We start from the raw sequence: 18589 nt of genomic DNA, 5'->3' as shown, positions 1-18589 counted from the left end.
TGTCACCATAGTCTGTCCCAGGTGAGTTTACTTGCTATTGACTTTGTTTAGGAAAAGCACAATTATGCTTTGAGTATCACTTAATCTAAATTGTGTGATAAATGTCCTTTATGTTAAGCTATTTATGGAAGTTAAATTCATTGAATTTCTTGCTATTTTGTCATTTTAATATATCTGGCTTTGAGACTTTCTGAATGTTGTAAAAATCAAACTTTAAGATGAAAGGTATTGGGTATTTTTAGTCTTTTTTTGAATTTTTTTATTGTTATTACAAAGGTGATACACAAAGGGGTTACAGCTACATAAGTCAGGTAAAGAGTACATTCTTTTTGGACAATGTCACCCCTTCATTATCTCACAGTTTCTCTTACCTGCCCCCACCCACAAGTTGTATAGTTCATTTTCAATATACTGTCTCGTGAGTACCAGTGCTGCATTTGTTCGTCCTTTATCCCTGCATTTCTGTGCCTCCCCTTACCCTCCCAAAGACAGATAAAGGAACAAACAAGACAAAATGAAAAGGAAAGAAAAACAGCAACAAAGAAAAAAACCTCGATTTCCTGGAGTTCATTTCAATAAATATTATTTTGTATGATCAGATGTACATAAGCATTTCACCTTTGTGTTCCTCTCCTAAGAGTCTCCTCTTTTGTTCTCACTGTGTGTATATGTCTAAAGTCCTGCATAATATTTTTAGACTTTTAATAACCTGAACTCTTCCTGTAGCTCTCCGTGAAAGGCTACAATGACAAGCAGCCAATTTTGCTCAAGAAGATTACTGAAAAAATGGCTACCTTTGAGATTGATAAAAAAAGATTTGAAATTATTAAAGAGGCGGTAAGTTTTATAACTCATTTTATGATGATTTTTATTCCAAAAGTAATATTGTCATATCCTGAAAACTTCTTATGATGGGGAGGGAGCACAACACTTGTTGGTGTTTTGTTCATCTCATCTAATCTTGGCTAAATCCTAGCCGCTACTCATAGAAAGTCCCACAACCCTCTGCACCTGCTTTCTCTGTGGGCTTATGAGCCAGGACAGTGCGGAGCTTACTCTCAAATGGAAGCACACTTTTGAAGTTCATGTCACATTTTGTCCAGCTCTGGAAGTATGGAATGGATGCTTTAAGAGACTATGTCCACCATGTGTTTTTAATTGAGGATCAGGTATATACCTATCCATGTTTCTCCCTGTGTGTAGTATCTAAGGAAGCTAGAAGATAGAGACCCTGAAAACTGGGGATAACTTTCTAAGGGATGAAAGATGTGCATAGTGAAAGCATGTGCATATCAGACACCAGCCTGGACAGTAAAAAAGCATGTCATTTAGTTTAAGGATTAGCAAGGAATTGGTCCCATTCTTAATTATGAATTTCAAGAGGTGAATAAATAAATAATCCTGCATCCCAGTATCCCAGTAACATATAGAAATGAAGTTTGTTTATAACGGGGTTTTTTGAAGATGACTTTAAAAAAATTTGTGCAACTAATGAGCCCATATCTTCCTTCACTAGTATATGCGGTCTCTTAACAATTTCCGGGCTGAGCAGCCGCACCAGCATGCCATGTACTACCTCCGCCTGCTGATGACTGAAGTGGCCTGGACTAAGGATGAGTTAAGAGAAGCCCTAGATGGTGAGACTTCCGCAAACCTCGTATCACCTTCATGTTTGTCCTAACATCTTTCTAGTTTTAAGTAGTATGGACTGTTTATATGTTTTATTTTTCTTTTTGCACTACTGGAGCATTTATACTTTTGAATAACATAGTTTATTAAACTATATGGCTGAATACTGTGGCTCATACCTGTAATTCCAGTACACAGGTTTGATTTTTTTGGGGGGGGGGGATCTGGTCATGGGGCCTGAACTCTGGGCCTGGGCGCTGTCCCTCAGCTCTTCAGCTCAAGGCTAGCGCTCTACCACTTGAGCCACAGCGCCACTTCTGGCTTTTTTATTTTTGCCTATGTGGTGCTGAGGAATCGAACCCAGGGCCTCATGCATGCAAGTCAAGAACTCTACCACTGAGCCACCTTCCCAGCCCCCACAGGTGTGAATTTAAGGCCAGTTTGTGTGACTTTTTTTGTCTCAAAAAAAAAAAAAAAAACAAAACAAAAAAAACAAAGGCACCAGTAGCTCATGCCTGTAATCATAACTTTTCAGAGTCTAAGGATTATGGTTCAAAGCCAGTCCAGCAGAAAAGTCCTCAAAATTATCTCCAATTAATCACCAAAATAATAATAATAACAATAATAATAATAATTAAAAGGCTGGGTAATAGGCAGTAGACACATACTAAGAGCATATTGTACAAGAGCCCAAACAAAAGGGATCAAAGGAGGATATAATCACTGCTCACAAAAGATTTAGGACTTTCAACTGCACTAGAGCCTTGTTCCTGTAATCCTAGCTATTCAGGAGGCTAAGATCTGAAAGTCACAGTCCAAAATCAACCAGGACAGAAAGTCTCTGAGATTTCTGTCTCCAATTAGCCAGCCAAAAAGCTGGCTGGAGTGGAGCTCAGAGAGTAGAGCACCAGCCATAGGAGAAATGACCTTTGACATAGCTTTGACATTTAGACAGTAGAGCTTGGTGTATATAGTCAGTGATTACTGTTCATAGGTTTCGGCAGTTGACCAAATACTCTGACCCTACCATTACCTTGTTAATATTGAAGTTTTCAGACAAAGAAAAATGGGTTGAGTTTGAAAGTTTTACAAACAGAAGTATTTAGACTTGTCTTCAATGACAAGCAAAAGTAAAGTACTGAAAGCCATTATTTTATTGGTTGTCTCAGGCATTGAATAAGAAATTATAAAACTCAGTAGCATTTTAAAAATTTGGACAGTTAATATACTTTCCTTTGAAAAATGATCATGTGCTATTAATAGCAAAAATGTTTACCTTAAAAACATAATTGACAAATATTCCCAAGCTGTGCATGGTGGCTCATGTTTATAATTTTAACATGAGGCTGAGGCAAAAGGATCATGAGTTGGAGGCCAGAACTCCATCTCAGAAAGAAAAATAGCCAGGTGCTGGTTACTCACACAGGAGGCTACGATCTGAGGTTCATGGGTCAAAACCAGCCTGAGCAAAAAAGTCTGTGAGACTCTTATCTCCTATTAGCCACCAAAAAGCCAAAAGTGGAACAGTGGCTCTAGTGTAGAGCACTAGGCTTAAGCAACAAAGCTCAGGGACAGTGCCCAGGTCCTGGGTTCAAGCCCCAGTTCTGACACACACATATACACACAAAAAGAAAGCAAAATAGCCAGATACTGGTGGTTCATACTTGTACTCTTAGCTACTCATGAGGCTGAGATCTGATGATCAAGGTTCACAGAGAATGTGTACACACACACACACGTACACGTACATTTACTGTACCTACTATATATGTCTACATGGTACATATATATGTGTATGTATACGTAGTATATCTCGGCATTTATTTATTTATTTTTGTCCTGTTGTGGAGCCTGAACTCTGGGCCTGGGCGCTGTCCCTCAGCTCTTCAGCTCAAGGCTAGCGCTCTACCACTGGAGCCACAGCGCCACTTCGGCTTTTTTCTTTTTGCTTATGTGGTGCTAAGGAATGGAACCCAGGGCCTCAGGCATGCAAGGCAAGCGCTCTACCACTGAGCCACCTTCCCAGCCCGTCGGCGTTTAGTTTTTAAGTCTGGATTTCTCAGCTTTTTTTAAGTTATGAAATGAATAAGTAGAGGGTGAAGTTCCCTAAATACTAGAGGAACTCTAAATCACATTATCTCAGATATGAAATTTTTAGGCTAGGGATATAGTTCAAGTGGTAGAACACTTGCCTAGCAAGCTCAAGGTCTGTGTTCAAACCCCAGTACCACCTCCAAAACCAAAAGTCTTTGTTTTTTAAGTTTGTAATCGCACTTATTTTTTCTTTCTTTCTTTTTTTTTTTATTGTGAAAATACTGTACAGAGGAGTTACAATTACATGGGCAAGGAAGTGGTAGAGCGCTCTCCTTGAGTTGAAGAGCTGTGGGACAACACCCAGGCCCAGAGTTCAAGCCCCACGACCGACAAAAAAACAAAACAAAACAAAAATCTATATAGAGCACAATTACATGGGCAAGATAACGAGTACATTTCTTATCAAGCATTGTTGCCTCCTCTTTGTTTCCTCTTCCCATCCCTTCCCATCCTCTTCCCCTCCCCCCCCCCCCCACTTATTATTTCTTATTCCTTTACAGATGTCACTCTCCCTCGCCTTAAGGCCTTCATACCTCAGCTGTTGTCACGGCTCCACATTGAAGCTCTTCTCCATGGAAACATAACAAAGCAGGTGAGGGATAAAGGTTTTTAGCTTGTAAAAACTGTAAGTGATTTTTAACTCTAGTCTGTTAACCAGCACAGTGAGTTCTCACAACCTTCTCTACTCTCTGGAAGAAGGTGAGAGAGGGCACGGGGCAATGGAATGATGTGGTTCACTGAGGACCTACTTTCATGGCTGCTTCCACTAGTTGGACTCATGCAGTCATAGGGGAAATAGAAATATTTATCCCTACTCTGTACAGGGTCACATAATGCAAGATTAGCCAGCCTGCATTCAGATCCTGACCTGCCGTTTACTGGCTCTGTAATCTTAGGAAAATGTCTTAACTGTTCCATTTCCTTATCTATAAATTTAGAGTGTAAATCTGCCTGCATCATGGGTTAGCGGGATTAATGGCAAGGGCATAGCACAGGAAAGCACAACGTAATTTCTATGGCTGTCTCAGGAGCTCTCCCGCTCTACGACTGTGCTATATTGCCTCCAAAACAATATGCTAAGAACAGGATGCTTTGATGTGACCCCAGGTGTCCATGGTTAAGGGATCAGCTTGCCATTACCAGAATCCTTCCAGCTTTGGCAGTGGTCCATATTAACATCAAGTGGACTGCTCTCAGACCTGTCTTTATTACTACCATATTGACTTACACATTCAATTTTTGTCAATTTGAATAGGATTAAATAATTTTTTTTTTTTTTGGTCAGCCATGGGGCTTGAACTCTGGGCCTGGGGGCTGTCCCTCAGCTCTTCAGCTCAAGGCTAGCGCTCTACCACTTGAGCTACAGCGCCACTTCCGGTTTTTCTGGTGGTTATTGGAGATAGGAGTCTCACAGTCTCTCCTGCCCAGGCTGGCTTTGAACCACGATCCTCAGATCTCAGCCTCCTGAGTAGCATGGATTACAGGCATAAGCCACCAGCACCTGGCAGGATTAAATAAATTTAGAGTCTTAAAATCCTTTTTTTTTTTTTTTTTGTCAGTCGTGGGGCTTGAACTCTGGCCTGGGCACTGTCCTTGTGCTCTTCAGCTCAAGGCAAGCACTGTACCGCTTGAGCCACAGCACCACTTCCGGTTTTCTTGCAGTTTATTGGAGTCTCACGAACTTTCCTGCCCGGGCTGGCTTTGAATCACTATCCTCAGATCTCAGCCTCCTGAGTAGCTAGGATTACAGGCATGAGCCACCGGCGCCCGGCCAAGATCCATTTTTATGGTCAACTAAGCTACTTTATTTCAGAATCATGTTTCTTTCTTTTTTTTTTTTTTTTAAATCAGTCATGGGGCTTAAACTCTGGGCCTGGGTGCTGTCCCTCAGCGCTTCAGCTCAAGGCTAGCACTCTTCCACTTGAGCCACAGCACCACTTCTGGTTTTCTGGTGGTTAATTGGAGATAAGAGTTTTGTAGACTTTCCTTCCCGGGCTGGCTTTGAACTGTGATCCTCAGATCTCAGCCTCCTGAATAGCTAGGATTACAGGCGTGAGCCACCGGTGCCTGGCTTCATGTTTCATTTTTATTTTGCAATTACTATCTAATCTACTGTTTTTATTTTCACAGACAAGGTATGTTTGTCTTTTGTAATGAGCTATAACATGTCATTTACCCCAGGCTGCATTAGGGATCATGCAGATGGTTGAAGATACCCTTATTGAATATGCCCATACCAAGCCTCTACTTCCAAGTCAACTGGTTCGATACAGAGAAGTTCAGCTCCCTGACAGTAAGTTGAATGTTAGAACTTGGAATAGATTATTTTTATGTCATAATATGGATGATTACAGCTGAGTTGAATTCACTTAGACATAACATGGTTTTGTGGCAGAGATCCACTGGGAAGTCTCAATTATTTATAGGAGTATAATTAGAGATAGATAATTCTATCAGAAAATTCTCTGGCATGAGAGCCAAAAAGGTGAATTTGGAGTTGGGAGCCAGTTGTTCATGCCTATAACCCCAGTTACTGAGGATTTGAGGATTTCAGTTCAAAGCCATCCTGGGCTGGCTGGAAACTCAGTGAGAGTCTTTTTTTTTTTTTTTTTTGGGTCCGGTTGTGGGGCCTGAACTCTGAGCCTGGGTGCTGTCCCTCAGCTCTTCAGCACAAGGCTAGTTCTCTACCACTTGAGCCAGCGCCACTTCCGGCTTTTTTCTTTTTGCTTATGTGGTGCTGAGGAATCGAATCCAGGGCCTCAGGCATGCAAGGCAAGCGCTCTACCACTGAGCCACCTTCCCAGCCCCATCAGTGAGATTCTTATCTCTGAGTAACCACCAAAAAGCCAGAAATGGAGCTGTGGCTCATGTGGTAGAATGCTAGCTTTGAGCAGAAAAGCTCAGAGACAGCGTCCAGGCCCTGAGTTCATTCAAACCCCAGTACTGGTACACATACACACACATTCACACAAAGGAGAATTTGGAGGTAGACAATTATTTTGAAGAGAATACTAAAATTGACTGGTACCTAGTGTAGAGGAGTTAGGAAGTGAAGTATCTCAAAGGTAAAGAGATATTGGCTGTAAGACATGAAATAAAATTTATATTAAAAAATGGAAATCTGATGGGGCTGGGAAGTTTGCTCAGTGGTAGAGTGTTTGCCTCGCATGCACGAGGCCCAGGGTTCGATTCCTCAGCACCACATAAGCAGAAAAAAGCCAGAAGTGGCACTGTGGCTCAAGTGGTAGGGTGCTAGCTTTGAGCTGAAGAGCTGAGGAACAGCACCCAGGCCCAGAGTTCAGCTCCCACAACCTACCAAAAAAAAAAAAATGGAATCTGAATTATAACATTTCACTAGAAGCCCATAAGAATCTTCAGCAGAAATAGTTTGGGGATTGTTACCAATGTGGCTAACAGCATGTCTTTGTTAGATGCTTTTAAAGGGAATTAACATAAAAGTTAATTTTATTCATGTACTGGGGTTTGTAATACTGGATTACTTTATATTAAAAGTGATTTCTTTTTTTTTCTTTTTTCTTTTTCTGTCGGTTGTGGGGCTTGAACTCTGAGCCTGGGCACTGTCCTGAGCGCTTCAGCTCAAGGTGAGCGCTCCACCACTTGAGTCACAGCACCACTTCCGGTTTTCTGGTGGTTAATAAGAGTCTCATAGACTTTCCTACCCACACTGGCTTTGAACCATGATGCTCAGATCTCAGCCTCCTGAGCAGCTAGGATTAGAGGTGTGAGCCACCAGAGCCCAGCTTAACAGTGATTTCTTTTGATACAAAACTCAATAAATATTGTTTTAATGTTGCTCAAAACTGTTTAATGCTATATTTGTAACCAAGTGCCAGTTGCTTACACCTATAATGCTAGCTACTGAAGAGGCTAAAATCTGGAGGTTTGAGGGCAGTTTAGGCAGAAAAGCCCAAAAGACTCCCATCTACAAAATAACCAGCATTTTTCAAGTGGTAGAATACCAGCCTAGCAAGCATGAGGCTCTGATTTCAAACCCCAACAAAACAAAAAAACAAATAAAACCCTGCATTTGTCTTTGGGCAAAGTGAGACCCATTGAGAAACAAAGTTTCAGAGAGAAATTTAACCTTTCTATCTCTTTTCACTCCACTTCTCCCTTTCCTTTCCTTTCTTAGGACTCTATCTTTTCAGCCTCCTAAGTATCCTCTCAAATTGCCACTAGTTCAGAAATAGTTGTTTATATCCCTTTCTCGAAATGCTAAGTGTTAGGATGGGAGGGGGAAATGGGAAGAGAATGAAGGAAGGGGTGACATTACCCAAAAAGAAATGTGCTCATTATCTCTCTTACGAAACGGTAACTCCTCTGTACCTCACCTTAATAATAGTAATAATCTTTTAATGCCAGGTATTTGGAAATCATTCTGATTTAGCCAACTGATCAAGTGTGAATGCCTGAAACAATTCTTCACTTACCTTTCATAGAAAAGAGAAATTATGTGCTGTGAAGTAGGACACACTTTGGGATGTGTACAGAAAAGCTGGAAGTAGACAGGGTAGAACTGAGAGGCCATGTTCCCTCCATCCTCTAAGAGGGAGCTTAGCACTGCCTGTTTACACTCAATAACTTAATAATTTAAATAAATATAAGAGGAAGAAGTATGAACTTGATATGGTGGTGCACATCCCTAATCCCAGAACTCTGGAAGGTGAGGCAGGATGATTGTAAGTTTGGGTGCTGCTTGGGCTACAATGAGATATTGTCTCAAAAGTAAAGAAATAAATAGCAGGCAAATATAACATTGACTTTTTCTTTTCTTTCTTTCTTTTCCTTCCTTCCTTCCTTCCTTCCTTCCTTCCTTCCTTCCTTCCTTCCTTCCTTTTCTTTCCTTTCTTTCTTTCTTTCTTTCTTTCTTTCTTTCTTTCTTTCTTTCTTTCTTTCTTTCTTTCTTTCTTTCTTTCTTTCTTTCTTTCTTTCTTTCTTTCTTTCTTTCTTTTAAAGCTGCTCTTGGGGCTTGAACCCTAGGACTGGGTACTGTCCCTGAGCTTTTTTTTCTAAAGGCTAACTCTACCACTTGAGCCACAGCTTCACTTCTGGCTTTTTGTTGGTTAATTGGAGATGAGAATTTCATGGACTTTCCCACCCAGGCTGGCTTCAAACGGCAATCTTCAGATCTCAGCCTCTTGAGTAGCTAGGGTGATGACAGGTGTGAGCCACCCGTGCCTGGCTAGCATTGACTTTATTAAATTCTAAATAATACATTTTTAAACCTGTTGTTCTTTTTGGAATTTTTCAGGAGGGTGGTTTGTTTACCAGAAGCGGAATGAAGTTCACAATAACTGTGGCATTGAGATTTACTATCAAACAGACATGCAGAGCACCTCAGAGAACATGTTTCTGGAGCTCTTCTGTCAGATTATCTCTGAACCTTGCTTCAATACCCTGCGCACCAAGGAGCAGCTGGGTAAGAAGGAAGTGGGGAGGGGGCAGGATGCCACAGACCTTAGTAAACACCCATGGTCCTCAAAAAACACTTTCCATGTGTAAGATCACCTGTCACAGTATCAGCATGCTGTGGAGAAGCTGTGACAACCTTGTTCGTAAGGAATTCCCTTCTAAAACATAAGCAACCCATATCTTACAGACATTAAAGCAGTTCTTAATTAGGTGATAATATTATGTTATGTGCATGTCCATAAAGAGGACATTTGGGGTATAGAGAAGAGAATGCTAAGGGCAGACTTCACAGGTAGCAAGCTGGTGATCAAGCCTCCAGAAGAACTTAGATTCAGCACTTTGAGTAACCTGGCAGTGAGTATTGTCTCTCATCTGTTGCTGTGTCGTAAACCTGGAGCATATAAAAGGTACCTAATAAGTGTTCTCAGAATTTAAGGCACTGCTAAAAGTCTTTAAAATATAGCTGGACCCTGCTAGCTTGTTCCTGTAATCCTAGCTATTCAGGAGGCTGAGATCAGAGCATGGTAGTTTGAGGCCAGCCCAGGCAAAAAAAATCCCCATAAGTCTCTTATCTCCAGTTAAACATTAGAGAACCAGAAGTGGAGCTGTGGCTCAAAGTGGTAGAGCATTATAACCTTGAGCAAAAGAGCTCAGGGACAGGGCTCAGGCCCTGAGTTCAAGCCCCACAGTCAACAACAACAACAAAAAGTCTTGGAAATCTTAACAGATTTAATCAATGAGAAGTTCAGAGAAGCTCTCATAGTGACAAGGAAAGAGACAGTGAAAAAGGATGTCTCTACGTATGTGGCTTTTTTTTTTTGTGCCAGTACTGGGGCATGAACTCAGGGTCTGGGCACTGTCCCTGAGCTTCATTTGCTCAAGGCTAGCACTCTACCATTTGAGACACTTCTGGCCTTTTCTGTTTATGTGGTGCTGAGGAATTGAACCCAGGGCTTCATGCTTGGTAGCCAAGCACTCCACTACTAGGCCACATTCCCAGCCCCCTCTTTTTTTTTTTTTTTTTTTTAAAGAAACTACCTTTATTTATTTATTTTTGTTGGTTATGGGGCTTGAACTCAGGGCCTGGGCACTGTCTTGAGCTTTTTCACTCACTCTAGTGCTCTACCACTTTGAACCATAGCACCACTTCTGTATGTGGCATTTTAAAAATAATCTCCATGCTAGGTGGTAAACATCAAAACTAGTAAGTTGTCGATAGTCCTTCCCTTTAAAGAGCCTGCAGTGAAGCCAGTGCCAAATGCCCTTTGAGTGCATGGCCAGCCAGTGAGATCTTGGTAGACTGTGAAGTGTCTGGGGCATTAGGGTTATTAGCTTGCTCATTATTCATCTTCTGGGACAAGTGCTCCTGTGTGCAAACCATAGCCTTCCTACTTTCCACCCATGCCTTCATGCTGGAATTCAAGGTGGCAGAGCCACCAAGGTAGGCAAGGCTGAGCTGTTTGCCTTGGAACACACTGCACCCATGTCATGTTGCAATCTGCAACTTATCAGCTGGGAGACCTTCACTATCCCTCCAACTCCCAGCTCAAGCCTCACCCTACCGGCTCCCTACCACCATGACAGTTGCCCATGCTAGAAGCTTTGAACTAAAAAGAGTAAAATAAAATGTCGTGAGACATCCCAAAGAAAAAGGACCTTGGCTCACCAGATGCCAAGTGTCTTCAGTTAGCCTCATCCATGGAGAGTCTTGGTTCAAGCAGAGCTGGTTCAGGAATGGATTATCTAAGAAATGAGCCAGGCTCATGTGAGGAGCTTACATGTTCAAGCACAGGACCTAGGACAATGGTTAGGGGATGGGTTGAGCACAGCTCTTCACAGGAAGGGGAATAATTTGAGCCTAGATTGAAGATGAATTAGCAGAGTGAGGAAGTGTGGAGAATGTGTTTGAATAAGGATAGCGCGCTCAGATTTCTTGATATACTTTGGGAAGTCTTGCGCCATCTTTAGAAACTGAGACTGAATTGTTCATATTTCTTTAGAGTTAAATAACCTAAAATCCTGAAGTAGATTTTAGGTGTTGTGAGTGATTAGACGTCTCAAATGCCCAGGTCCTGACTGGCTGGTGTCTGTATTCCAGGCTACATTGTCTTCAGTGGGCCTCGTCGAGCCAATGGCATCCAGGGCCTGAGATTCATTATCCAGTCGGAAAAGCCACCTCACTACCTGGAGAGCAGGGTAGAAGCTTTCCTAATCACCATGGAGAAATCCATCGAGGACATGACAGAAGAGGCCTTCCAAAAGCACATTCAAGCACTAGCAATTCGTCGCCTAGACAAACCAAAGAAACTGTCTGCCGAGTGTGCTAAATACTGGGGGGAAATCATCTCCCAGCAGTACAATTTTGACAGAGGTAAAGTAAAATTCAAGCCCCAGCACGGAGACAAAATAGAAAATGTGAAAACATTGAAGCCATTCTGAAAAATGGTATTCATTTTATAAGTGGTATTGCAGTTACTGATGAGGCCTGAGGGCTGTTTAAATAACTAAAGATCTAGTATTAATATAATTTAGAATTTCCTACTTTATCCCCTCTCTTTCTCCTAAACTGGAGTCAGCCAAATCTTCTCTATATCTGATAGTAATGTATTAAAAACAAATTGAAGTCAGGCGCCAATGGCTACACCTATAATCCTAGCTACTCAGGAGGCTGAGATCTGAGGGTCGCAGTTTGAAGCCAGCCCAGGCAGAAAAGTCCCTATGACATTCTTATCTCCAATAAACTATTTTTTTAAAGCTTGAAGTAGTGCTGTGGTTCACTTGGTAGAGCAATAGCCTTGAGCACAAAGAGGCTCAGGGACAGCACCCAGGCCCTGAGTTCAAGCCCCAGGATCAACCAAAAAAAAAAAAAAATTGAATCTGTTTTTTTTCTTTTTTTGGTACCAGTCCTGAAGCTTAAACTTTGCCTAGAGACACTGTCCCTGAGCTTTTTTTTTTTTTTTTTTACCACTATCCCTACTTATCTCTAGTTTCTCTAGTAGCTAGCACCTCTGCCACTTGTGCCACAGCTCCACTTCTGACTTTTTTTGTAGTCATTTGGGGATAAGAATCTCACAGACTTTCCTTCCTCGGGCAGGCTTTGAATCACAATCCTCAGATCTCAGCCTCCTGAGTAGCTAGGTTTACAGGCAAGAGCCACCAGCGCCCAGCTGAATTTGTGTTGGTTCTACCTGAGTACTTCTGAGCACCATACATAAGTATTTACCTCATAATTCTGAAAAATGAAAAACTTGTAGACAGTTGTTACTGTCGAGGCACAGGACTTTGCGGAGGTGTGTGTTAGATGTGTACTTTCTGGTATGGTCGGACTGTGCTTCCTGTCTTCCTGTCTCATCAGTCCACTGTCACCTTTCCTCTAGAGTAGGGGTTAACCACAAAGTGTGCTAAGACACACAACAAGTCAGAACACCTTGGTGGTATTTTTTATCCTAACAGCGCTGGCTGAGGGTCTTGGCCACTCACCTTTATCTGTAATTTTTCTGCAATTGGATGCACTATGAATGAAAATAGAGGCTAGCATTTACCATATGCTGATAACACCATGTTATTATATGTCATTTTCTTAATTTTCACTACAGCTTTACTAAGCAGTGTTTTCCCTTAATTTCCAGATAAGGAACCTGAGGCTTAGAAACTTCGAAGTGCATTACCTAACCCAGATCAACCAGCTCATAGGAGAAAGCCAGGGTTGGCTCCCAATGTACACACTCTTATACCTATGACAGTACATTTTACTCAAAACCATCTCTTCTACTTTAGAAGCAGATGGCCACTTAAAAATATGGAAACTTGAGAGGCTTAAAGCATATTATTATTTAGTGTAGTATGTGGCACTGCTTACTGTGGAAATGCTGGTAAATTATTATTTGATTACCTTTTCAGATAACATAGAAGTTGCCTATTTAAAGACACTTACCAAGGAAGATATCATCAAATTCTACAAGGTAAGTTGAATTCATTTAGTTCTGACAGGTGAGGACTTACATGCTGTGTTGTGTGTTGCAGCTTTGAACCCACATAGGCTAGATTTATGAAAGTATTTTATGGATTGGAGTATTTGATACATGTTGACATTATTGAAAAAAATAGAGACAATTGTAGAAGAAATACAGACAATACATATTGAAACCAGTACCGTTTTGCTTTCCTTCTGGACCTCATGGGCTATGACAACCCTTCCTGGTGTCTAGATTCCCCTTTTGTTCTATCTATTTCCACATCACCAAAGGACATTAATGAATTGCTTTGGTGAGGAGGAACAGCAAAGAAAACAAAAGAGCTCAACTGGGTACAGTGAGTCCCACCTGTAATCCCAGTTACTTAGGAGACAGAAATAGCATTGTAGTTCAAGGCTACTCCCACCGCCACCCAAAAAAAAAAGATAAGCAAGAGCCTATTCCAACAACACTGGATGAGCTGGGTGCTGGTGGCTCACCCCTATAATCCTAGCACTCAGGAGGCTGAGATCTGATGATTACTGTTCAAAGCCAGCCTGGCAGAAAAGTCCATAAGACTCATAGCTCCAATGCAAAGCACTAGCCTTGAGCATGAAAGCTCAGGGCAGCCCTAATACTGGCACAAAGAAACAAAACAAAAACAAAAACCTGGAAAATCCTATCTGAAAAATAAGGCTAAGTTGTGCTGGTGGCTCACACCTGTAATCCTAGCTACTCAGGAGGCTGAGATCTGAGGATCACAGTTCAAAGCCAGCCTGGGCAGAAAAGTCCATGAGACTCTTATCTTCAATTAACCACCATAAAACTGAAAGTGGTGCTGTGGCTCAAGTGGTAGTGTACTAGCCTTAAGCTGAAGAGCTGAGGGACAGCACCCACGCCCAAAGTTCAAGCCCCATGACCAACCAAAAAAAAAAAAAAAAGGAAGTTCAAGCTGTAGAACACTTGCCTGATAAGCACAAGGTCTGAGTTCAAACACTAATATCACAAAAAAAAAGGGGAGGGGGACCCCTTGAACACAGCACCCACATACAAAGTAATAGTAGTGATTCTTGCCTACACTGTTGAATCTTTGCAGAATTGAGTTAGTATGAGGAGAAAACACAGCATCTTTTCTATATCTACCTGAGTGCTGGCTGACTGTTCCTAGTCATCAGAAAGAACTTCTAAGTTCCTTACTGTGTGTGTAAGGGTGATCTTTCTTTTTTTCTGCCTAGGAAATGTTGGCAGTAGATGCACCAAGGAGACACAAGGTATCCGTCCATGTTCTTGCCAGAGAAATGGATTCCTGTAAGTATTAAAGAGCAACTTCTTTATTTTTCAGTATATTTTTAGGCCTAGAGTAAGCCAAATGATGTCTGACTTATTGCTGGAGATTCTTTTTTTTTTTTTTTTTTTTTTTTGGTCGGTCGTGGGGCTTGAACTCTGGGCCTGGGCGCTGTCCCTCAGCTCTTCAGCTCAAGGCGAGCGCTCTACCACTTGAGCTACAGCGCCACTTCCAGTTTTCTGGTGGTTTATTGGAGATAGGAGTCTCACGGTCTCTCCTGCCCAGGCTGGCTTTGAACCGCGATCCTCAGATCTCAGCCTTCTGCTGAGTAGCTAGGATTACAGGCGTGAGCCACCAGCGCCCGGCTATTGCTGGAGATTCTTTACCTTACCAAGCACTGGAGAGGGAAAGGATAGACAAGAGGAAGCAGGAAATGAAGCAGTAAAGGAGAGTGCCAACGCCAGGTGTCAGTGCCACACTTACTACATTTTTTCAGGGGAATGCAGATGGTTGCTGGGGGATGTCTCCAGAAGGCTGTATGCTACCATTGCATGTGAGGAGAAAGAAGTAGTTGATCTGCTTAGTTCTGATTATCCCTTGTCTCCTATTCTTGCTGGCCTTTGGCCTTTGGGGCAGTTCAGCTCTACCCTTCCAGTTGGCCAGAGCCTCAGAGTCCAGGCAGATGAGACCTGGGCACTAAAGCTGCTCTGGCCAAAACTATATGACTTCATCAATGTCATCAACCTTCACTGAGGATGCTCCTGGTGTTAGGCAGAACAAGCAATCACATCCTCAGCTGGGAGCAGGCAGCCTGAGAGAATGTGGGAAATGCATGAGCCAAACAGGGCACTGCTTTCTAATCAACTGCCTTGGATTTTTTTTTTTTTAAGTTATGTTAGAAGTTGCATTTTCTTCCAGGTCCTGTTGTCGGAGAATTCCCTTGTCAAAATGATATAAATCTGTCACAAGCACCAGCCTTGCCACAAGTAAGAAATATTGCTAGCTCACATTGTCGGAGGACTTTGTCCTTGGGAGATGGGTCATCAGGAGACATGGCACCTCGAGGTTTCAGGTCAACAGGTGTCAGAGGGGCTGTTTTAGGTCCTTAGGTTCTGAGTCACCCAGCCTCCTGCCTTGTCTGCCTTTGCAGACTGTGTAATTTTGCCGTGAGTCTTCTCAGGCTACAGCTGTCCCCAGCACTGAATATTGAAGGAATAGTGAGACTTCCAGAGTCCCTCTGTATTTTAATCACCTAGAAAAATTGGCATTGACCTGCAAGAGGAAAAAACTAGCAACACCACTAAGAGCCTTGCTGGATGAAGCCTGGGTGGCTAGCCTCCAAGTGAGCCGGCCAGTGTCTTTCTTCTGTCACATAGTCCCACTTGCAATAAGTTTGCACATGTCTCTATGACCCCTTGGCCTTACCAATCCTGGAGAAAAGTGAACAGATGACAATATATGGGGCCCTCTCCCCTTTATACGCTGTACTTTCTCCCTAAAATAACATTGATAATCCTGTCCCATGTGCTTTCTAAGTTAAACACACTAAAAGAAAGTGTTTTCTTCACAGCCTGAAGTAGTGGAGAACATGACGGAGTTCAAGCGTGGTTTGCCCCTGTTTCCTCTGGTGAAGCCACATATTAACTTCATGGCTGCAAAACTCTGAAGATTCCCCATGTGTGCGGGGGGTGCAAGTGGATGTTCTTTCGTCTTCCAGGGCCCGGGAAAACAATCTTGGCCACTTTAGTAGTTTCCGGTTCACTATTAGAGAGACCAACAAGAAAAACAGAAGTTCTCAAATATCATTATGTAGAAATATTTAAAACCCAAAGTAATTAAATTTCAAAATCTTATAGATATAGAATATTTTTAAAAAAATACATGCCTCCTACGTATTTTAAATTTTTTTCTCTTTTTCATTCCTAAGAAATGATTCCCCCCTATATAACTGCTTTTAAAATGATGACCGATACTCTGATAGCATTTCTCTTCCCGTTCTGTAAGGGAGTCAAGTGTCCAGAAGAATGAAAGTGAGCTATTCTCTAAAATCTTCCCAGGCTGACAGAGAAGGCTTCAAAACATTTAGCAAGGTAATTGCCTCTGGGAAAATCCTCCCATTTTCCTTCTACTTGATGGTTTTCATGTCAATCAGTGGAGAATGTTACATTTGGCAGATGACATACAGAGCAATGTCATTTTCTTTTATTAGTGAAATTGCTGATTCTGTAAGGCATGGTTTTAACCTTTTTATAAAAAAAAAGAATTTGAACATGTTTTTTTATTCCAACTAGTTAAATGCTGGAAATCCTAGAATGCCCTTATTTATAGTGCTATAAAAACAGATTTACCTTTCATCAACTTTGTCCCAAATTGACTTTCTCAGGATGACTGTGGGGTTTTTTTTCTGATTGACATTCTTTATTGGTCACAGCTGGTTTGCGGTGTTCTCTCAGTTTTACTTTTTCTCATCAACACATTGCTGTATTTACTTTAAAGGTATAAGTGCTGTCTGCTTCTGATCCTACTGAGTGTGTGACATGCTTTTCCCACATCAGCCATTGTTAACTCCACACAATTTTTTACTGAGATGAAATTACAGTCAGTGTGTGAGCCGAAAGGTTTTGCTCCCTTTAGGAATTTTAAAAAGAGGCAAAATCAAAGCCAACTGGAGATACAAAAAAAAAGGTGTTTTTTTTAATAGCAAGTCTCCACAAGACTCTAAAATCCCCTTTGCTGCCTGCCTTAAGTATTAATTTTTTTTGAAAATATAAGTAGATAACACAAATATGACTAGAGTGGACTTTAAAAATATTTTTTTCATGGAATACTATTTTAGATGAAATTGTTACTGGAACTTTCACAGCTGTTTTTAAAATATTTACTGTTATTCAAACTTGCTTCAAGAGAAATTGCGGCTGTATTTCCATATACAGGCACTGGTAACCAGAAGTAGTCCTTTTATCCCCAGACTCAGACCAAGTAAAGAATGGCCTTCCAGATGACATTTTACCTCCCGATGTGATCTGAATTTCTAGGACTTCTTTCTATTCAGTTATGTCTGTCCTTATCTTCAGTTTAGTTTCAATTTGAGGCAAGAATGATAGTCAAAGATGGATGCTGCTTGCAACAGGGTGCTCTGTCTCCACTGTCAGGCCAACGTGGTGCTGTTACTGTCTTTTTATCCACACCTTCAAGTACGGTACGAAGCCTGTCTCTTCCATCAGAAGGCTTGTGAGCTCATCACTCCCTTCTGCTTTTATGCATTTGTAGACTATGCAGCTTTTCTTCGGATTGCAGATATCTATACAAGGTGAATCTAAAACTAATCTTGAGTGTTTAAACCCCTTACTAAAAGAAAAATCCACCAACCTTTTCTGTGGAGAAGTGCATGATGTAGATCTTTTTTTAAAAAAAAACCAAAATGGTGGAATTCAAGTGTCGATTTTAGGAGGAAAAGTACCTGAGGACATCTGAAGGCAATCAAAGGCAATCACACCGAGTCTTCCATGAACTTGAACTTGTAATTCAGTGTGCTCTCAGCATTTGCTGGCTTCCAAATTGAATGTGAGCAGCTGTTGGGTCTCTTGGGCATACTAATAGAGTCATTTCAATGGGTCCCAGCTGCAGTCCATGAGCAATAACAGACTACCCCAGATACTGCTGTTTACTCAGTGCTTAGCAAATGAGACTTGGGAAACACACACTAAGTTATTAGTTACTGGGGACTTTTTTTTTTAAGAAGTCTTCTTTTTGACTAGTTGATGTGAAGGAGAGAGCATGTGACACAGCCAGTATGTTGGAGCCCTAGGATTATCCTGTTTACAAATAAATCACTTGAATTTAAACTCTTGTCTGCACATGTGTTACTTTTGTAAGTTTTCAACCTAATTCTAAACATCTGAATTTGATAAACATTTCTTGTTCTCATTCCTAATGCAGAAAACAGTGACTTGTCGCATATACATATGTCTATATACATACATACATGTACATACGTGTATACACCAAAATGTATCAGAGTATACATGGTGTAACTTCACAGGCTTATGAATAGATCACTTTTGTGAACTCCTGGCTGATGATTGTCACTGACCTGAAACCCAGAAATATCGACCTGGCCTTACAGAGAAGAAAAGAACAAAATATCTCTTTAGAGCCACATCTCCAGCTGCACATTGGGCAATGTCTTCAAGCT

General features: G+C 41.5%; 1 protein-coding gene across 3 annotated transcripts in view; it reads left to right on the top strand.

Moving 5' to 3' along the window:
• Ide (insulin degrading enzyme) overlaps positions 1-18239 on the top strand; it is a 96598-nt gene extending 78359 nt beyond the window's left edge. For all 3 annotated transcript variants that reach the window (XM_070021193.1, XM_070021192.1, XM_070021191.1), the window contains exons 16-25: positions 727-837; positions 1517-1637; positions 4224-4315; positions 5905-6016; positions 8996-9163; positions 11255-11527; positions 13057-13118; positions 14345-14417; positions 15313-15380; positions 15965-18239. In XM_070021193.1, the coding sequence (XP_069877294.1) occupies positions 727-837; positions 1517-1637; positions 4224-4315; positions 5905-6016; positions 8996-9163; positions 11255-11527; positions 13057-13118; positions 14345-14417; positions 15313-15380; positions 15965-16060 (1176 nt within the window). In that variant the 3' untranslated portion in view covers positions 16061-18239. The remainder of the gene's footprint in view (positions 1-726; positions 838-1516; positions 1638-4223; positions 4316-5904; positions 6017-8995; positions 9164-11254; positions 11528-13056; positions 13119-14344; positions 14418-15312; positions 15381-15964) is intronic.
• Positions 18240-18589: the final 350 nt, after the last annotated feature.

Source organism: Dipodomys merriami, unplaced genomic scaffold (assembly GCF_024711535.1).
Source record: "Dipodomys merriami isolate MVZ:Mamm:240054 unplaced genomic scaffold, mDipMer1.0.p SCAF_14, whole genome shotgun sequence".
Classification (NCBI taxonomy): Eukaryota; Metazoa; Chordata; class Mammalia; order Rodentia; family Heteromyidae; genus Dipodomys; species Dipodomys merriami.
Note: the sequence above shows the minus strand (reverse complement) of the source record. Positions and strands in the feature narration are given on the sequence as shown.